The 20,662-nt window shown below is 47.4% G+C and overlaps 1 protein-coding gene across 1 annotated transcript; it reads left to right on the top strand.

Annotated features, from left to right (window-relative positions):
• The first annotated feature begins 14,826 nt into the window (after window positions 1-14,826).
• LOC104315321 (cystatin-like) lies at window positions 14,827-17,346 on the top strand. Its single transcript, XM_069799870.1, has 3 exons — window positions 14,827-15,114; window positions 15,696-15,809; window positions 16,940-17,346. The coding sequence occupies exons 1-3, from the start codon at window positions 14,842-14,844 to the stop codon at window positions 17,015-17,017; spliced, it is 465 nt and encodes a 154-aa protein (XP_069655971.1). The 5' UTR covers window positions 14,827-14,841; the 3' UTR covers window positions 17,018-17,346.
• Window positions 17,347-20,662: the final 3,316 nt, after the last annotated feature.

Here is a 20,662-nt window from a genome sequence, read left to right as displayed (position 1 = left end):
TCTAAGGAGCCTGCGAAAAACAGGCAGATGGTTTGATTTGTACCAGGAAAGGAAAAAGTGGGGAAGACATAACTGTTAGAAATCTATTTCCACCTCTCACCTCCCATAAAAGTCTTTGGGGTAATATGCATCCTGGGAAGTCTGTGAACTCGACAGCTGAAATGGATGGAGCCAAGTAGGAACACAGGAACAGTGCTGAACTTTGGGCCAGGAGATATGTCAGGCCAGATGGGAAGGAAGCTTGGAAAGAGCAGATGGCTCCCTAGCTTTTATATCTCCTGGTAGCCCCTCCAGTGCACATGTATTTTTGGAGGTATATCCCTGAAGCATCCAGGAGAGTCAAGAAGATACTCCCCAGATGAAGGAGAATTGGCTCTGCTTCCTTCCTCAACTGTGTCTCGGACACTGGCTGGATGTGACCTGTCAGCATCTGGGGAACTTCCAGGCTAGGCCTCTGCCTTTGGCAAAGTGTATATGGCAAGTGGATGATAAAAGCTTACTATTTAAGAGTGGGGGCTGGTGGTGGTGAAGACCCTTCTTTTATAAGCCAGGGCCTTTGATTAAACAGGCAGTGGGTTCTTGCAATGGAGATTAGTTGCATAGTGCTCTGGCGTCTGCACTGGCTGGATCGTTTACTTGCTGCGGGACATGCTTTTGAAGCATCCTCATGCCTGGACTTCTGCCATAGGATAATCATATGGGTCTTATGTTCCCTCGTTTTCCCACAGGTGCCAAGGGGAGACTGAGAAAACGTTGACCTTGGCACAACTGTGGACAGGACTGTGGTTGTGGGGGGTTGCAAGCAATGTGATCGCACCCATGACCCCAGATGCCTTTACAGAATCTGGCATCTCCCTGCACTACCTCCCCTTCTGTGCCTGGTTCATCTTGACTCCTCAGTACTTGGCATTGGGGATGTTGTATTGCAAAGATATCTCACTGGAGAACATTTCTGCACTTCCTCACAGCCATGCCCCAAGTCAAGGTGCGGCTGGTTACCAGACCAGCTTCATGTTTCCTGGTTTGCGTTTGTTGCTGTAGATCCATTGCTGCCTTCTAGCATTGCTTCACATCACACTCTTTGCCGTGGGTTTGCAGCTCCACATAAATAACAAGCCTCCCTGGGATGTTGCTCAGCCTGATCCCAGCTGAGGAGGTGCACTGAGTTTAGCTGAGCCACATGGCTTACATATCATCTCATACCTGGCTGCTTGCAACAGTGAGGAGGGTTGCCTGATTGCTAGGGTGGGCAGGAAGGGAAGAAGGCAATTTCCTGGCCACGCTGTAAATTTTAGAGAAAAGATACATATGTGGGTCTTTGGGAAGGGGAGGTGACAAGCTTCCATTCAGTGAGATGCTTGGGAAGGGGAGGTGACAAGCTTCCATTCAGTGAGATGCTTGGGCAGTGGAGTTCCAAGGACTGCTCCCTCGTTATGCAGCCAGAGGAAGGGTAGGGTTGGTGCCCGTGCACTGGAGTGAACAGAATTAAGGCAGGGACTGAACTGCGAGGTTGGCCAGTGTGTTTTCATGGCTTGGGAAACAGAGGAAAAGGAGGGACTTGCCAGCTTGTGTCGAGTATGTGTACCTGCAAGCAAATGTGTCTGCAAAGTTTTATAGGTCCTATAGGTCTCACAGAGAAGCCAAAGAGTAAAGGGAATGAAATGTATGTGTGGTTCTATACACGCCCTCGCCACTTCTCTGTCTACTGGAAGTGCAGTACTCCTGCATATGAAGCACAGAGCTTGTGGTAGGTACTGCTTTGTTTCAGTGGCTTGGCAGATTTTGCTGACTGGCATAAGGACAGTGGTTAGATTTGGACAATGTTCTTGAAGGGCCTTGTTGTCCTTTGCAGGATAAGTCTTCAGAATACTTTATGCCCCCTTGGAAGTTATCACTGTTGGTGCCTCTGCTTTTTGATGTCATTTTGCTGGATAATCACTGGCATTGCCTGCTGAGTGCTTTATGTATTATACAGCTCCAATTTAATTTTTCCCTCTTAAAACTCCCACTGAGAATTGGTGTGGTTGGTGACCAGGGCAGGTATTCAGCTGTGTCAGTCTTCACAGGATGACTTCTCTACAAAATAGGCAAAACCATAATTACAGCTAAAGCCTCTTATTTCTTCTGTTTAATTGAGTATGGCTGGCAGCGAGGATGTCAATGAAAAAGCAGTGAGGTTCTTTTTAAATTGATATTAATGGGAATAGACACATGGGGAGAGATAGATGAGAACTGCTGCCAGCCCAGAAGCAGCAGCTGCAGAAACAAGTGTTACTTGTTTATCAAGACCGTGGTACACCCAAGACGAAGAAAATGCACGAGGCTGGGATTCAGCAGTTGGGTTCCAGGTCTCAGCCCTGCTAACGGTTGACTGAGAGCCCTAGGTAAATCACCTCACTTCTTTCTTCTTGTTCTCTCCATCTGCTTTTACTGGGAGCTCCCTGAGCCAAGGATTGTCTCATGAAGTTGAGAGCTAGCTAACCACCCTCATCTTATGGGCCATGTCCCCAAATGCCCACATGGCCTGGAACTCCTCTCTGATCCTGAGACCAACCCTTGGTTTACTTCTGCTTGTTTTTTTCTTTCCGGAATCTCTAATCTCAACTGTTTGGCGACTGAATGACTCTTAGAGTGGCAGGACAGTTTCACCACTTAAATCCAACAGCGTGGGCTTCACAGCAGAGGATGGCTTCTTGTGGGGACTGGTTGGGCTGTTGTTCTCTTGCGCATGGGTGAGAGGGTTTTGGGAAAGTGGCTTTCATGTGGGGTCAGGGTCAGAGAGGACTGCAGAAGCAATTACTCTGTCTTCGGTGGGATCAGCCCCGCTTGCCACAGGCTTCAACTTCACCCCAGCAGTGAGTCACACCTTGTGACTGAGCTGGTTAGGCACAGGCAGGGAAGGGAGAACAGCAAGGGATCAGAGCTGGAGGCATCTCCAGACCCTGCCTGATCCCCAGGCTGGAGTCAGGAGGGAAGCAGAACAGGGGCAGCTTAGAGGTCCCTCGCGTTTCCTTTTTCCCATGACCACTCTCTCAGCCTCGTCTGTTCTGTGGATTCCCTGCAAACCCCAGCTTCTGCCTCGTGCAAAGGGCTGGGCTTCCACCGGTACTGCTGCTCTCATAGTGAGAACCCTCTGTGCTCTTTCTTCCCCGTACCCTCTGCGAGGGGATGGCCAATTACACAGACACGGTGTCTTAAGGACAGCCTCTTGGCTTAATTCACTGATCATCCACATTTTTCCACCTGCCCTTGACATGATGTTCCCTCACCCATGTTGGCTATGGAAACCCCCTTAGAAGGCCCCCAGTGTTGCTCATGGTGAAGCAGATGGGGTTTCTAAGAAGCCTAAATTGTCTCTTAGTGGACTTTTAGAAGCAGATTTTAGAGCCCGTGGGTTTCAGACAGCTGAGGTACTATGTAGATGTTCTCTGCATCTTTTCTGCTATAATCTGTATCATGTAAGAGGTCTGCAACCTTCTTTTTCTCTCCTAAAGCATCCTGCGAACTAGCATTCATAATAGGAAAGATGAGACTGTTTTAGTTTCTCTTGTGATTCTGGAAACTAAGCCCCTAGCAGGTGCCTTCATCTGGCAGTGGGGAGAGGATGTCCTGGTTTTGGCCTAGGTTAGAACCACCTCTTTTCCTTGTGCAAGTCTATATAAGCAAAGGGGTGAATTACGTCCAAAACTAAGACTGCTGGGGTGACCTTGAAATATTGGACCCTTTTACAGCCAAAATCCTTTGGGGTGGGGGGAAGAGAGCCTGCATTCTTGACATTATTAAAGTGGACATTGTTAATTATGTTTGAGGGTGGATTACTGCATGCCATGCAACGAGTCATTAATGTTAATCAATCAGAAGTACAAGGAATATGCCTTTTTCTTTATTAATAATGACCTCCTGGAGGGACTTTCCCTCTATGGTTGAAAGGAAATATGCTGAGGGAAGAAAGAAATAAATAATAATGCAATTAAATGAGAGGTATTAAGGCATGTTTTCGATCTCCCACTCCTGATTTTGGGCCTTGATTTAAATCTCATTCAATGTATTCAGCTATGTTGTGTGTTCTTAAGCAATAACCTTGCTTGTGCTGGTTTTGCAAGCCATCAGTTGTACTAGAAGTTCAATTAATAGCCATATTGACAGCTCCCAAAATTCACAGTTTACTTCTCCAGGAAAGATCTGACCTTCAAGAAAGATGCAGAAAGGTCATACAGGACAGGTCTTTACCCTGTGCAAGCTGACTTCAGTCCAGTGAACTCCAAATGATTTGTGGTATTGTGGCGCTTAAGCACTGAACTCCATGCTTGTGTCTGGAGATGCTGTACCAGTAGTACAGGAGAAGGAAAGCAGCTCCTACCCCTCAGAGCTTTGAACTACTGTGTAACATGAACAGCGAGATCTAGGCAGAGGGACCCAGTGGCAAGCAGCAGAATGACAAGACTTTAATGCACTACCTTCTTGTCCGCTGGTTTTTTGTCCCCCCCCCCCCCCCCCCCCCCCCATCAAAGCAAAGTTTTATTCTGGAATTTGAAGGAATTTGGGAGTAGTTTAGATGAATACTTTTGGAGGAGAATTGCATTTTTCCTTGGGAAGCCAACAAAGGGTTCAGGAGACATGTCCTCATCTTTAAAAGTTAGGGATAGCTAAGGCGTTAGTCCTGCTTCTGCTGTTTGCATCAAGAAAGCATCACCCCACCGGGCAGAGTGACATTCTTATTTGGTTGCCGGTGTGTTCTGAAGCCCAGAATTGGAGTGCCGGACTGTAAACCCTCCAGGCTTCTTGCTTCGTGCAGACTCGGCACAGTGGGACTGTCCTTGCTTTGCTCAGCACGGTGGGACTTCCAGGTAGATAATGCTGCTTGATGCTGAAGTGGCCGTGGCTTATTTGTGATGACTGCCTCAAGGCATGCTCAGTTGCTCTCTATTTTCGTAGTGAAGTGCAGCCGTGGTAAATAAGGACTTTTTGTTGTCGAGTGATTTCCTACTAGGTAAAAATCTGTTCAGCTGGAGTCCTGAAGTTTAATGGCCAGTATCTAAGTGCCTGGTGGAATACTTTGACCTGACACAAAATGATTCAGAATAACTGGAAAGAAAATATCAAGTGTCAGTGTGGTTAATTAATTCCACATCCAGCTGCCTAACTTCTCTTTATTCTGTTCCCGCTGATTTTAGAGGTCCCTGGCATTTAAAAAGAGGAAGGGTTGAACGTATAATGGCAGTGCATTCTCCAAATGAGACTGCCTGCCTGATTGGGAAGTAATTGTTCAAACATCTGAGTGGCAATTTAGCTTTTAAAAACAGTGATTTCTCAAGAATATAGGCTCATGCATCATTTTTATTCCCTGTGCTGCTCTCAGTTATTCAGGTAGTTATTTGTTTATTGGGTAGGTGTCTCTGTGTGTGTGTGTGTTCATATGTGCGTGGTTTTATTAGTTTATTCTTAGTCTAGTAAGAAACATCTTTTCCCTAATAAATATCTCTGAGTACTACATGTTGCTGCTGGGTTGGTGCAATGATGTATCATCACAGCCTTGCTAACCCTTATGGTTTTGGTTTCCTTTCAGAGATCTCACAGTAATTTGCAGATTTTTTTTACAAGTTCCAGCCCCTGGACTCACGTGAACATATGCAAACCTTGTTATTCATTACATTGCATTTGGTTCTGGCTGCCAGGTTGGCAGAGGAAAACAGGGAACTCTAACCCTGATTTATGACTGATATATTTAAAAAAGCAATCAAAAAGCAGATTAAAAAAAAAAGGCATTTAGATTGTATTGGTTTTGAGATCTTTCAGAGGTAATCTCCTAGCTTTAGGGAGCACGATTACTCATTTTTCAACATCTGAGGTTTGCTATCTCGTTGCTTAGTGACGGCAAAACCCGTTGTCCCTCTTGCAGGCCCTGGTTTCTGTCCTGAGTGCTGTGCAGAGATTAGAGATTTGCCGGGTGGCGTTCCAACCCTGCAGGAACCAGCGTGGGGCTGTGCTAAATGTAATTATCTTTAGACAAATGCAGATAGCAGGTCTGGAGTGGAGGTACTTAGATAACGTGCAAGGGACTGCAATAATGGTGATTTTTCTGGGAAGTGCAGCCAAACTCTAAAACTCTGTGCCCAGAGAATAGCTCTGCGTACACATTAGGAATTGCCAAAGCTGAGAGCAGATGACAAAATCTCCCACACTTAAATATATTCCTTCCCAAAAGAACACATGCCTCTGTTTATTTTCATACTGTGAAAGCAAACTAAGGAACGTGGCCCATAGCAGCACTACCTATTGACGTGTGCCATCATACTTTCACCTGCCATTTGTAGTGTCCATGTCTTTATGAGCTTGATCCTACGAATCTTACTGTTGAATTAAACTGGGGATTTTATCTTTCAGTCCAACTGAGACAGAGCTGCCCATATAACTATCTAGCTGGAAAATGGTCTGGCTGACTGTATTTCACAGGATTCTCTGTGCCTGTACAGATGGCAAGAGACTTTGGCTAGAGGCTAAAGGACATTTATTTGAAGGATTTTTTGCAAATATGAACATATTCTAATAGCTGGACTTGTGAAAGCAAAGCTTTCATGTTTGAGAAATACATTTTTTGAGTGGTAGGGAATGAAGAAAATGTTACCTAATTTATTACTGAATGCTTGTGAAAGACTTAATACTCATAAAACCAGCAGCATGCCAGAGACAATGGAGAGGATCCTGCAGCGGGTCTCTGCACGTATCCTTGCAAAGCTATGCCAAAGCTCCTTAATCCTGATCTTACTTATTTTAGTGGAAGGCATTTGCTGAACAAAGAACTGCGACTGTGTCAAATCTGTGCACTGGAGTTTGTGAGGAGGCCAAAATATCCAGCCAGGGTGGAACTGGGGTCCACCAACAGCGTAGCATTGTGGCTGAGCTCTTAAAATCTTAAGTGAAAGGCCTGATCCATGCAGCTCTTCCTACAGGAACCACTTGACCCCCCCAATAAATTGCAATGAAACTAAAGCATCCTTGTCCCTGCCCTGCTGTCATGTTCATAAAAGCCTAATTATTATCCAGCTGGCAATCTGAGAAGGGATATGTTCACACAGTTTAATTCTTCCTGCTCAAATGAATCCTTGGAAGCTAAGCAGTCAAGTGTGTTTGGTCCCATTTTTACAGAAGTACGTGTTACACAGATTGCTGGGAAAAGGTTGTGCAAGTTTTTGTTGTGAACAACTTCATAGGTAGGTGTTGGCCTCCTCGGTGCTGAGACCCATTCTTTGCTGTTCCCTGGACCCTTCTAAGGTTCCTCTTCAAGGTTCGTGCTGTGGCATTTTACAGCTCTGTGTCATCAGCTGCAGTGCGTGCTGTGATCTGGCTTTCTGTCTACTGGCTTGGATGACTGAAACTTTTGAACTGGAGTGAACTGACTGCCAGCCACTGGATATGAAGCAGTCTTGCTCACTCACAAATAACCATATTCTTGTTTGTGTAAAAGTACTGCTCTGAAAGTGAGTCTTTACTTGTGCGCTTGAGCTTAGTGAAACGTGAAGGATGGCTAGCTATAAATGTGGGATGCAGCATGGCCTAAGGATTAACTGTGGGGACTTTCTATGTATTAGTTTAATTAATGATAATAGATGTGGTACTCTATGTATAACAATATGTGCTCTTCTGAAGGACGCTTTCATGTTTTGGAGTGGGCTGGTCTTTTTGCTGAATGTATGTGCTTAGAGCAGCGTGTGAACAGCTAGCTGGGTGAATTTTGGGGTTGCTCACAATTTCACTTCCCTCTTGAGGGGAAAATCTCAGTGGCCAAGTATACCAGTTTGTCTGGTATGGGTGACTGTCTGGTTTTGTTGGCAAGCTACCTTGGCTACCTAAGGATTTCGCTTTTGCAGTTGTTAAACATAACAAATGTCCCTGTCCCTTCCCAGTGCTTCAAATCCAACAAGCACAATGTAGAAAAGAGCTTAAATCCTTTCTAATGAGAAGCAGCCGGGAGTCATGCTGGCAAATCAACCCCTTGAGAACAGGCTGTTCTCTGCACTCAGATGTTTTATGGACCTGAGTTTTGCTTCCCCATACCAAAAAAAGCCTTAACCAGGCAGAATTTGTAGCTTTGAAATGCTGAGCAGACAGAGGCCGTAACCACTTCAAAACCTAGCACAGAGGTTGTACATATATGGGGACTGTGAACACATCCAGGCTGTGCACCATTGGTTTCTCTTTCAACAAGAAATCAATGCAATTACTTGACAGCACAACAGTTGTCTCTTCAAAAAAACCCCAACCCAAACCCCAAAACCCAGTTGTGACTGTTGTGTCTGCGCAGTGCCATGCAACCCAAAGCAGTCTGGCATCTGGCTGCCAGCTGGCTTGGCTCTCCTGGGAACATAGCAGAGGGGCTCACTTAAACGGACAAAAAATTGAGGTTCTGGATGGCCCTTTAATTGTGGGTTCTTGCAAGCATTAGGGATTTGTAGTCTTGCTCCCCACAGAGGGCCTTCATCATAAACATGTGTATGTATAGTTAAGGGGTGATATCATGCTTAGTGAACACCCAAATTTGTGCTATGTCCTAAACCCCTTGGACTTAGCAGTAGTGAAGTTATGGCTATGAGCTGTTGTCAGGGGAGGACAGGAGTGATTTGATTTATAGAGAAGACAAAAGTGGTGTGGCTAGCGAACCACCTTCTCCTGGGGAGCTTGGAGGAACTCTGCACAGACACCATGCTACCACAGGGGAAACTCTTTCCCCTCTGGGCTTTCTGGGACCTGTGAAGCCTCAGAGCATGAGCTCTAGTCTTTGCAGGCTTCTCCACTACACTTTGTTTCTCTGCTGTGTGCAGACTGTGGCCCAAACTTGAAGAAATACTCCTTCTTTATCGCCTGGCTTTTCTTCTCCACTAAGCAAACTTCTGCTGAAACATCTGACCACTTCGCTTCAACTTTAGAGCTTGCTGCTGCAAGGGACAGGAGTGGACAGTACCTTGGCAGGCTGCTGGAGGGCGAGTTTCAGCACAGCACGTGAACACACACTTAATTTTAGGCTTATTTTTAGCCATGCGAAGTCACTGGTATAAACATGCTAAGCTTAAACATGCGCTTTGTGCTTCTGATTGGATTAGAGACTGAGGACAGAACTCATTTTCTTGCCAGCTCTGAACCAAACAATTCCTGGGGAAATAAAAAAAAAAAATCTAGTAAGGATAAATCTTAAGCAGTAAAGCTATTTCTCCTGCAGGCTGAGGTGAACAAACACATAAGAAGAAGAATACAGAAGCAAAGGGAATGGCCGAATTATTCTTAGTAAATACAAGCTAATGCAGCTGTCAATGGCACCAGATTGCATAAAATCTCTGGCGATAATTTTGAATATATGCTATCGCTATGCCAGCATTTATGTTTCTCAGAGTAAAAAAGGATGCTGGTGTAGGGGTTTTTTTTGCTAACATCCCAAGTGCACCAGTACTTCACTTAAATCAGCATTCACTACCAATACTGTGGCTTCATTGCTTCAGTTGCACAATCTGACCATAACTGATTGCTTGCAGTTATTTGAAATGCAGCTTTTCTGCTGGCAATTACTTTATTTACTGCTTGCCTGTAAAACAATAATGCCTTCCCTTGTGGGCACAAAGGCAGATTAACATCAGTAATTACTAAAGCAGATGTTTGTATGCAAATACCCATTTCTTAGAGGCAGATTGTCTTCTGCGCTGGCATAAGGGGATTCAAATCGGGCGATGCTGTCATCCCACAAGGGATGGGAGCAGCATGGGACTCAGCAGAGAGAGCTGGGTAGCTCCCCCCACCTCGCGTCCATCTCGCAGGAATTGCTCTCTGCGGGGTGATAATTGTTGACCTTATTGAGATCAGTCCTGGGAGTTGTTGGCATTTGATTCCTAAAAGTGACTGCCAGTGACTGAACAGGACTCAGTGCTACTTGCACTTGCTTCCTGTTGGTTTTTTTTTTTTTTTCCTGTTCCCAAGAAATCTAGAGCTGTGCTTTCAAGAGAGCTCAGCACCTAGATTGGGGCCCTATGTTTCGTAATAGCTCTGTTACCACTGAATTGCCTGCAAGGTGCGCTCAGTCCTGAGTACTAAGCTTATTTAACGTAGACAGTCATTAGCTCCTTCCAGGCTACTGTGAAGAGCAAAGGAAGCGTAGTTGTGTCTCAGAGGGACTGGAGGGAGGGTCTGTACTAATCTGCTTGTACTGCCAGGACTGAAGTATGTTCAGAGCAGCCCTTCAGTGCTTTTGAAGCCTGTCCTGGCACATAGTGTTTTTCAGCAGAAGAATCGCCTTGCAGTCTATCCAGAAAAGCCACCCCTGGCTGCTTGTGGCAAGAGCTTGCCAGCACGTGAAGGCGTATTTACATGCAGAAGAGATGTAGCCTGGGCACTTTGAAATCAGCTGCCTAGATTTCAGAGACCCCCCTTTTGAAGCTGAGAGCGAAGACAGGGCCCTGATTTTCCTTGTGTGGACAAGTCATGGCATTGCCTCCGTTCCTCTCCTGAAAAAATAAATGCCTCTGTATGCCAGAGCAGGGAGTGGACAGAGGTGGTCATGAGTCTCAAAGGAAGGCAGAGGATCCCTACTTCTCCCACCATCACTGAATGTGAGCTGGTATGGGATGGGTTCATTTCCGTAAGCAGAGGGCACTCTTCAACAGCAGTGAAACGGCTTTGCCTTTGGTATTGAATCACTTACTTTCAGCCCCGTCTCATAAACTGCTGACTATCTTGCTCAAGAGGCTTTCAGCTTTTTGAAAGCAATCCTTTTATGAAACGCCTCCCTTCCATCACCTTGTGTTAGTTACGCAGCGCGGTGGGAGGAAAACGGGGAGCCATGCCAGCACCCCACCCTTTGCTGCTCTAGATTCACTTAGCAGGATGCAAAGCCCTGACCCCAGCATAGATTTGGCCTGCTGTCCCTCGGTTAAGAGAAATTGAAACCAGATGTTTAGTGTTATATCATGCTTTTCCCATTGTTCCTGCCTCTATTACAGTAATTACTCTCTCTCTTGAGGGTCGTTCAGAGTTCAGCTCTGTGGAGAAACTGTTGTTCTTGATTAAAGGACTAGCTGCTTTTTCAAACATCCTTGTCTAATTGTACTTTGAAAGACATGTCACAGTATTCCAGAGCTTTTCAGTTAGCTACCGAGTAGAGACATCTATAATTGTTCCTTTGGATGTTAAAAGAGAGATGAGGGATGTCAACAGCAAGGACAAAGAATGCAGCAGTTATCTGGAGAAACAAGTATGCCTGGTAACATAAAAAGCTCACCAGTCCTGAGTGAAATGGAAACATAAGCAAAAAGGTAGATGAAAACATACTGGATATTGCACAAATGCTGTTGAACCAACCATGTAAGAAGACCCTAAAACTCTTATTTCTTCCAGTCATAGCACACAGCATTACAAACTTTTGCAATGTTATCATGAGTTTCCTGCTGCTTGGTACGTTCCTTAAATTACTGGCTCCTTTGGTCATCTGGTTATTTGAGAATTTATGTTTTATTTATGTTAAAAAAAGCACCTCTGATAGAGAAAAATGGTTGTGCCTTTCAGAAACAAAAGCACAAAATGCAGTTTTATTTCATGAACAAGGTCCCCTTTATTCATTGATTGTAGAGCATAATTTTTTTTGCTAAGCCTTTTTTTCCCAAAATTGCTTTGGTTCAAGTCCTGATTTTGTGAGGTTTGAACGGGCAATAGTCAAATGCAGCTTGCTTCTGTTTTCATTGTGGGTCTGCAGGGTCCGTCTGGCACTGCCCAAGCTGGAGAACCAGGAACTCTGAAGGGCAAGTTTACCTTTTTAGCCATTCTGCACAGCGAAGCAAGGCATGAACTGTGTCAAAGAGGGACTCTGTCAGCTACCCTTTTGCAGAATAAATGTTGGTGCATCAATTAGGAAAGACAAAGTGAAATCCTGGCACCAAAGAAACTCCAGGGACTGACACTGCTGAGCATAGGCTTGCTCTGCTTTCTGCAGTTATATGTGTTCAACTGATTGAAGTGTTGCTGACCAAGGAAGAGGACAACATGACATTGACCAATGTGCAACTCCTTTCAGACATTTAGAAAAGCTGTCAGGCATCCAACAGGTCTCCAGATATGTCTCTGTTTTCTGTGGGAGGGAGCAGGAATGCTGAAGGACCAGGGAAGAGAACAGGAAATTTTGATATTTGATGCTCGAGGACCATCAGTGCTGGGGACCTCTAGCACCTGGCTTAAGTCACTTGGCAGAAGGGGGCCAAGCTGACTTCTGAGCTGCAAATCCAGCAGACTCCTCTGCTTGCGTACGTGGAGAGGAAACCTTAATTATCACTGTGATAGAATGTTGAAGTGCCCTGTGCACTTTTTTGGGGGAAAAAGCTGGATGTGGCAGACTGGGCACTGCTGCTGCTGGCAATGGGATTGCTCTCCCCTACCATGCAGTGCTTGTGGCAGGCAAGCTGCGGTCTTTGAGACCTCTCCCCCTTTCTCAAACCAAATGTAAACTTTGCCTCTAGGTTTGAAAGTTGGTGGTGTGAGCAGGAGGGCAGAGAGTGTTTCTGGAAAGCCTGTCTGCAGTGTGCGGGAAGGGGGTAGGAATTACTCCTTGGAAAACATTCTTTTGCCTCAATTGCAGCTTGGGGAAGCTGTAGGCAGCGGTTTGATGAGGAGGAAACTTTTGGTTGAAACTTCATAGAGACACTTCTCCACCTGGGAGAAGCCAGTACATAGGGTAATTCCCAGGGAGAGAGGAAACCCAGCCTGAAGGCTCTGCTTCATAAAACTCAAGGCAGAAACTTTTCCACATCTGTGCCCAGGCTGTTGCCTCTCTGGGGGCAAGATGGTCTCTGTCTTGGAGAGGATGGTTATGCTTTGTATTGAGCCTCTTCCATACTGTGTGAATGATTATCTGCCTGAGGAGGAGGGTGAACCTTTTCCTCCAAAAAAGTGTCACCACCCCTCACATTACTGAAGCAAGTCTCCTTTGCTTCCTCAGCCTTTTCTGCTTGAGCGGCTTTGTGGCATCAATTATTCATTGGGCCAGTGACAGACTGGTATGTGAGAAGACACTGAAACCCTGGGTTTCTGAGGCAGAACAAGGCCGGCTGAATGGGCATGCTGTGGTGCCGAAGCAGAGGTGAAGAGGGAATGCAGCTGTGTCATGCTGTACCACGCACGACGTCCGCTTGCAGAAATAACCATGAGATCACCAGGACTGTACCGAGAGCTGACTTACTGCCTGCCAGTGTGAATTTAAGCCACACTGAATACCTTCACTCCAATGAGGTGACCCAAGCAGAGCTAAGACTTTGCTTGCTTGTTTGCCTGCAAGGTGAAAGCTCCCTGAATCCCAAAGGCACTGGTTTTCCCTCTCATGGTGCTTCCCTTGTGTGATAGCGTGAGGCACAGATCCCTGCGTGTGCTGCGTGGGGCTGGTGAGCATCTCCAGCGGCTGGGAGCCGGGGCACTGCTCAATGGAGGACTGAGCTGGCAGGGTCTGCACAGGGTGGTGGGGAGAGACCTGGCAGGTATGTTGGAGGTGCAGTGACTGATTGAGGCTAGAGCCGGCTGTTCCCGCTGGCAGCAGTCACTGACAGTGCAAAAGAGAGCCTTCGCCTCTGAAGACACGAAGGCGAGCTCTAACCTTGAGTTTTAAACTGATCCAGTCTGGATCCAAGGCCAGTTAGGGAAAAGATAAATGGAGACAGACTCCTGTGGCTGCTAGCAGCTTTGGCTCACGTCCCAATACGCACACCCCGATCCCCTCTCTGGTGCTTTCGGTGGTGCTCGTGCCTTTCTCTAGCTGTAAAAACTACCCCAACGCCCTGTCGTTGTTGAATTAGTTGCACAGCTTGTTGCCAACTGCGGGGATTTTTCCAGCGATAACTCTCATGCTGGGTATTGCTGGCATGCAGGCGGCCTTTCCAGTCAGCGCACATGCTCTTTCCTTTTCATTATAAGGCGTGCTGCGGATATTCAGGCGGAAAACTTTGCCCTCCCTTAGCCTAACAACTCCACGAGGCCTTAAATCCCACTGGAGCTAGCTCCCTCATGCTATATTGGGTCCCGTCTTTCCAAACTTAGGATTCCTGCTGGGATGGGGGAGATAGGCTTGTGGTTACGAGAGGAGACTGGAAGTGAAGCGATCTGTCTGGGAAGCCGCCCCGGCCGCAGATGCCCCTCTGGCCTTCAGCAGAGCAATTAGTGTGGATGAGGTAACACCGACACTGCGGAGGCAGCTGTAGGAAATGATACATGGTGTTTTGTGCTGGGAGCCACACTTGTAGCTTAAAACGCTCTGTGGTTTTTATTTTCCCTCCGCAGCAGAGGGAAAGAAGTGCTAGAATAACCCGTGAGGAGGCAGAGCCTGGAAAAAGTCTCCGACTTCCAGGACCCGTGTGGGAAAACATCCTCCTCCACCCGTACCCCCCGTGGAGGGTCGCGGGCAGCAAAATGGCAGTGCCACCCCCTCACCTTCCTCCTGTCCCCTCCCCGAGGGACAAGGGCACACAGGTGCCTTCCCACAAGCAAGATGGCTTTAGGGCACAAGCCTTTCCCCAGCGCAGATTGATTTCCGGGGTTACCGAAACCCTTTCCCCCTCACAGCGCTGGCCTTTCTGAAGAGAAAAAGGAGCAGCACCAAGAGGGGTTTCGGAGGGGGAAGCTTCTGTCCCAGGGCACCGCGAGTTCCCTCACAGAGAAGCCCCGCGTCGGGGTGTCTGACACTGCCCATCCCTATGGCAGACGCCTGCCGGGGCGAGGAGGGGGGTCACCGGGCAGCTCTACCGCTGCGGGACGGCTCCGTGCCGGAGGGAGAAGGCGGGCCGGGGCGGTGTGTTTGGGGAGGCGACCCGCCCCGCCGGCCTTAAAATGGCGGCGGCTGGAAGGAGGGCGGCAGAGCGCGGAGTCATGGCGGGGGCGAGGGTTTGCCTGACGCTGCTCGTCGCGGCGCTGATGTTCGCCGGCGCCGTGCTGGCCCGTGAAGACCGCCCGCGGCTTTTGGGAGCCCCGGTGGACATCGATAACACCGACAACGATGAGGGGCTGCAGCGGGCCCTGCAGTTCGCCGTGACGGAGTACAACAAGGCCAGCAACGATATGTACTCCAGCCGGGTGGTGCGGATCATCAGCGCCAAGAGGCAGGTGGGTGACGGGACGGGCTCGGGGACGGCGGCGGCCGGGTGGTCGTCCCTTCCCCAGGCCGGCGAGGGTGGGGGTGTCGGGGTCGGTCCCGGCACCCTCCGGGGAGCAGCTGAAAAGGAGGCCTGTGGGATTTCTGTGGAGAAAGAGCAGGCCTCAAGCTTGAGGGGGTTGTTGAAGCTGTTTTCTTCCTCAGAAGGTGAATAAAAGCCTCTCTTTGTTGTTGTTTTTTTGTTTGTTTGTTTGCTTGTTTTCTCCGAGGCTTGGGTCTTGTCAGTCTGAATGCCCTTGAGCACTGTGTGTTACTGAAGAAGCTGTAACTTCCTTACGGTGCTGAGTTAACACATGTCTCTGTTTACTGACCAAGGAAGCTGCCCTGTGAGGCTTGTTTACTTGGATTTTGTTTCCTGTTTTTGAAAGGGTGCCAAGTGCCTCTTCCTTGGAGGTTGCCACGCGCAATCGCCTCTGTACTTCTGGGCCATCGTGTAACCAGAAAACTGCCTTTCTGCTAGGCTTCTCTCATCAGAGAGCCCTTCTGTATGGGCTGCAAATAAAGCTGCTTCTGCCCGCTTGTCTTGTTGCAGATTGTGTCTGGAATCAAGTACATAATGACAGTTGAGATTGGCCGGACAACTTGCCCAAAGCCGGCAACTGATCTCCAGAGCTGTGCTTTCCATGATGCGCCGCAGATGGCTAAGGTAGGCTCCAGAGCACGGCATGCGTTTCCAACCCAGTCCCTCCGGCTGGCTTAGTACAGAGAGGTATGGGCAGTGTCCCTTGTCTGCCCCAGCCAGAATCAGAGACCTCATGCCTTTACACTTAATGAGACACTGCCCATGCAGAACTTGTCTTGCCAGGTGATGGTGACGGAGAAGGCAGGGCCTTTTCACCTGTTTTGTAAATGGGAATCCGAGGCTGTAGTGCATGGAGGACTGTGCGTGCCTCAGTATTCCTAAAAAGTGCTCGTGGTCTGGATCACAAGGATATATGGAGGAAACTCTGCCAAGCCTACAGGTCTCCTGGCTCTTGGTCCAGGGTCCTGAGTCCCCATACCATTTTCTGCTCCTTTGATGTAAACATGCTTGACTTGACACACTTCCCTGGGGGACTTATTACTGTGAATAGCACTTTGGGCTAAGCACTGATCACAAGAGGCAGATTACCCCTGTTCTCTGTGTCTACCAAGCTGTTACACGTGAGTTTTGTCTAATGACAATGCTCTCTAAGGAGTACTTTAACTTTTCAGATAGGAGCACCAAATATGTCTGCCTTGATCTGGTCTGAGTCTAGGTCTTTCATAGTACTTCATTACTTCTCTTAATCACAGTGATAGGCTTAGCTTCTCTGTGTACATGCCCTTTCTGCCTGCATGTACAAGAAGTGTAACTGCACGCAAGTGATCCATTAAGCACCTAGCTAGAAGCTTGTGTGTACCATTATGAAAGCTGCTGTGATTTGATACGTGCACATACAGATTAGCTGTGCAGGTGTGCTTACCTGTGCCTGAGAGCTTATGTTGGAGTATTACCCATGCTGAAAGCTTTCCTCTGTGTGAATGGGTAAAGGAGGTAACCTGATCTTCAGAAGTGCTGACTGCTCAGCTTCTCTGTTAGTGTTTATTGGAAAAAAAAAAAAAAAATTATTCATCCTGAGCAGGTACTAACAAGAGTGGTGTTCCAGAATACTTGTCAGGAGAGGGTAAATCTAGACAGCCATGGAATTGGCATAGTTTCTGGATCATGTGGGGTGGTAATTCAGTGTAGAGCAGTAGTCAATGACACTGTTTTATGCTCTTAATCTGATAACTGCTTTTTTTTTCTTTCCTTAGCACACCACCTGTGACTTTGTAGTGTACACCATTCCTTGGCAAAATGTAATTAAACTACTGACCAGTAACTGCAAATAAGCCTACCTTGGTTCCAGAAGAGACCAGCAACCAGTTGCTCAGATTGAAAAGAAAAAATCAAGCAATAACACAAATTGTGATGGGCTTTATCAATGCCTTTTAACTACTTATGTATGCTTGTGCTATGCAAGTTAAACTATGTAACTTTCCTTTAAACCACAGTATGATCTCAACTTTTTCCTCTTTGTAATTCCATTTTAGAGCAGCCGTTTTGGTCTTCCTACAGCTTTCCCAATAAAGCAACTCCAACATCAGAATTCTGATTAAAAAAAAAACCCCTCGGTATCCCTGTTAAGTGACTACTGTAACCATAAAATCCTAATTCATAATTGCTGTGGTGTGTGGCTTTCTTTTTGAGCTGCTTCTGTTTTAGAGGGAGGGTCTGCTTTTATTTGTGACCTTGTCTGTCATGCCCAAGAAATGGGGGACCCTGATCTCATGGGAGGTAAACCCTGCCTCCTTGTCCCTTAACCTGGCCTCTGGTGTTGAGTAAGAGGTGGAAGCCCTTAGCGGTCTTCACTGAAGAAACACTCTGCTTTTGAAAACACTGCAGTATGCGACACCCGACTGGGGCAAGATCAGCCAAAGCTTGTATTAAGGCTGGGATTGTTTCAGGTCCTGGCTGCTGTGCTCTTCTGTTGCAAGGCTACATGGGTCTGTGCAGTTGTGTTGTGTAAGGATTAACTGCTCTAGTATCTTCCTGCGCTGCCTTTGAGGTGTTGTAGGAGCTCTTGCTTCCTACGGCATCTGGTCTTCGCAGGTTGTATCCCCAGCTTGCTCTGAGCGGAAAGCCCCAGGGCTTTCCTTCCAGTCCAAGCAGTAGCATGGCTTATATCATTTATAACCTAAACTATGACTGTTGGAGGAACAGCTTTGGCATGTGTGCCTGAACTGTGACAGCTTCTGCTTACAAGCAGAGATGGGTGCAGAGATGTCTGGAGCGGATCGGTGACAAGCCTTTCTTGTGGGGGAGACTGAACTGTACTATGGCTGTGTATTAACTGCGGGGAATTTGAATGATGCCTGATCTGGGCAAATGCCTTTAAATCAGCAGGCAGAGAGGATCAGCATGCAGGACCTCTTAAGAGAACTGGCTGAGGTGTTTCCTGTTAAACCGTGCTGAATTTGTATTGCAGGGAAATTGGGGATACTCTGCCTGCATGGGAAAGGGCAGATGACCCTTACACCCCTAATGTATTTAGCCTGAGGGCAGCCTAGTGCAAAAAGAATGGGAAAGTTAGTAATTGGTGTTAAGTGGATAACTGATAAGAAAGGAACTGTTATCAGCCAGTGTAGTTTTATAGCAAATGGGTATTGTCTGCAAAACCTGGCTTTGTTCTGTGAGTGTGAGTGTTCCCCAGAAGCAACCCTCTAAATCCAAGTGCATGTACAAGCCTGGTGGGGTCTTTCACTCAGTCAGGCACATTGCTGCTAGTTTCAGGAAATACGCCACCATGTTTGGGGTTGGTGTGAGCATCACAGGAAAGACAGCTCCAGATCTAGGAAAAACCAGATCCAGGAAAAAAACCCATAGCTTTTAAATGTCTTGTGATGTGATGTCCCAGAACCCAAGCAAAAGAGGCAAGGAAGCTTCCCTGGGCAGAAGGCAAGAGACTGGAGCTTGGGATCGTGCATAGGAGGGGTCTTTTGGTTTTTACTCTTGGGGGAAGGCTGGAAGGAAGGAGCAGGATCCCCTTGAAAGAAATTTTATCTTCAGGTAATAGGGGAAGGTGCCAGGCCAAGAGAATGAGTCTTGGGAGTGGGTGAGGGTGCTGAGGTGAACAATGGGGATGCTTCTTGTTTTGCATAGAACTGCACATAATAGTGCAGTTCATACTTTATCTCGTGTCTTTGCTTTTCTGTGTTTTGAATGAACATACTCCTTTTGGTGTAAATCTCACCCAGGGATAAAGCGAGTCCGGTGTTCTGTTGTACCCTGTGTTAATCCTCAAGCCCAGGAGTCCTGTGTCCAGGTCTGGTGGTCCTGTTTTGAAAGGAAGGTGGGAGAGGTGCAGAGAAGAGCTGCGGAAATGAGCAGATGGCTGGAGAAAGCTGCTTGAGGTGAGAAGTGTAAGGATGCTGTTCTTCTTTGCCTAAAAAATGTTATCTTGACGAAAGCCAATGCAACCACATCTTTGGGCATGGGAGGGGGATGGCTCGGATCTGATGAAGGAGAGCAAAACCAGAGAGTAACCAGAAAACAAGCTTCTAGTGGGAAGTACAGCTCCCTAGGAGTGCATCTTCTGTGGGTTGCTCTTTCTCCCAAGGGAAATGCCTCTTCCCATCATTGCTGGGGTTTGATGAGCTTGCAGTGAGCACAAGGCCAAACCTTAATTCACATTGTCAGGGGGATGAGTTGGTTGCCCGACACCAAGGATCTCCATCCAGGATGTGCTCAGATGTGATAGGAATTACTCCCCCTGCTTCCCCACCATCGTTGCCCCATTCCCTGAGTGCCATACACGAAGATGGCCCATTTCTCTTGCCAGCCAGGTCAGTGACTGTCCAGGTGTCCGTCTGCTGTGTTGTCGGGTCAGTAACCCTGCTGACCGAGAAAATCCTGGTGTCAAGCCGCTCAAGTGCCTTCACTGGTCATTTTTCTAACTACTCCCTTTGTACATGCTTGTTCCTGGTTTTCCAGTCTATCCATACAAGCACTAGGCAGTGGTGAAGGGGCTCCATCGTGCTTTTGGTGGGTTTGGCCTGTGTTTTCCTTTTATCATCTTGGCTTGAGGCCTGGATGGGTAATTGCGCTGGTCTCCTTAGTAAGGAGACTAGGCAAGAAATGAGGATGCAGATGGACGTAGCCAGGCATTTCCACCACTTTAGCTGTACTTACTAGCCAGCAGCTCTGAACATCATGCAGGAAAAATAGTGGCCGTGCCAGAGAAAATGACAGTTTGAGTGTTACGAGCTCCCAAATTCAAAGGTATTACATTTTCATGTTGAAATGCCAATGACTAAGGGCACGAATGAATGGCACAGATCACCCCATCCTCACAAGCTGCTGAGTGTCAGCCTTGGTGATTGTCCCTACGTGCTCTCCGCTCAGAGAAAATGCCAAAAAAGCCTGACCTAATTTAAGCACCTTCCACTGTGGCCTGTGTTACTTTGCATTTGCAACAGGCTAAGAGCATTAGTGGAAGTTCCCCTGCCAAGGGCATTTTGCTTGGCAGGTCTTTCTCCTTGGCTGGCTCATTGTAGCTTGGTCAGCTGAAAACTGAGCCCCTGTTTTTAGCTGCATTCGCTGCCTGGCTTTTTCAAATGTCAGTGACAGATGTGAACAAGTGACCAGGGAAGTGTTTATTTCATTTTATCTCTCGTTATGGTTTGCTTGCATCTGATGGATCAATTCTGGGGTCACGCTTCCTCAAACTTAGGGGGGTCAGAGCGATGCTGCTGCTACAGTTCATGAACCCAAAGCTTTTTCCTGGCTCTGGGACTCAGGGAGAGATTTAGGGCTGACCGGCTGAGAAGCGTAGCTCTCCTTAGCAGTGCCTGCACCTGCAGACCCGGACTCACCTGGACCTGTAGTTCCCAGCTCTGCAAAGCACAGCTGAGACACAGAGCTGTGAAAGTCATGATGTTTTTGGAGCCAGTGGGCATTCCTGGTGTGCCACAACTATGACATGCTCAGTTGAAGAC

The sequence above is a fragment of the Haliaeetus albicilla genome, chromosome 13 (genome assembly GCF_947461875.1).
Source record: "Haliaeetus albicilla chromosome 13, bHalAlb1.1, whole genome shotgun sequence".
Taxonomy (NCBI): Eukaryota; Metazoa; Chordata; class Aves; order Accipitriformes; family Accipitridae; genus Haliaeetus; species Haliaeetus albicilla.
The sequence above is the reverse complement of the archived record's forward strand: the minus strand, read 5'-3'. Positions and strand labels throughout refer to the sequence as shown.

Excerpts from the sequence above, each read along its gene's own strand:
- LOC104315321 (XM_069799870.1), top strand. The coding sequence starts at position 14,842 with ATGGCGGCGGCTGGAAGGAGGGCGGCAGAGCGCGGAGTCATGGCGGGG. Across the intron at positions 15,115-15,695 it reads TCATCAGCGCCAAGAGGCAG|ATTGTGTCTGGAATCAAGTA; the intron begins GTGGGTGACGGG and ends GTCTTGTTGCAG. Across the intron at positions 15,810-16,939 it reads ATGCGCCGCAGATGGCTAAG|CACACCACCTGTGACTTTGT; the intron begins GTAGGCTCCAGA and ends TTCTTTCCTTAG.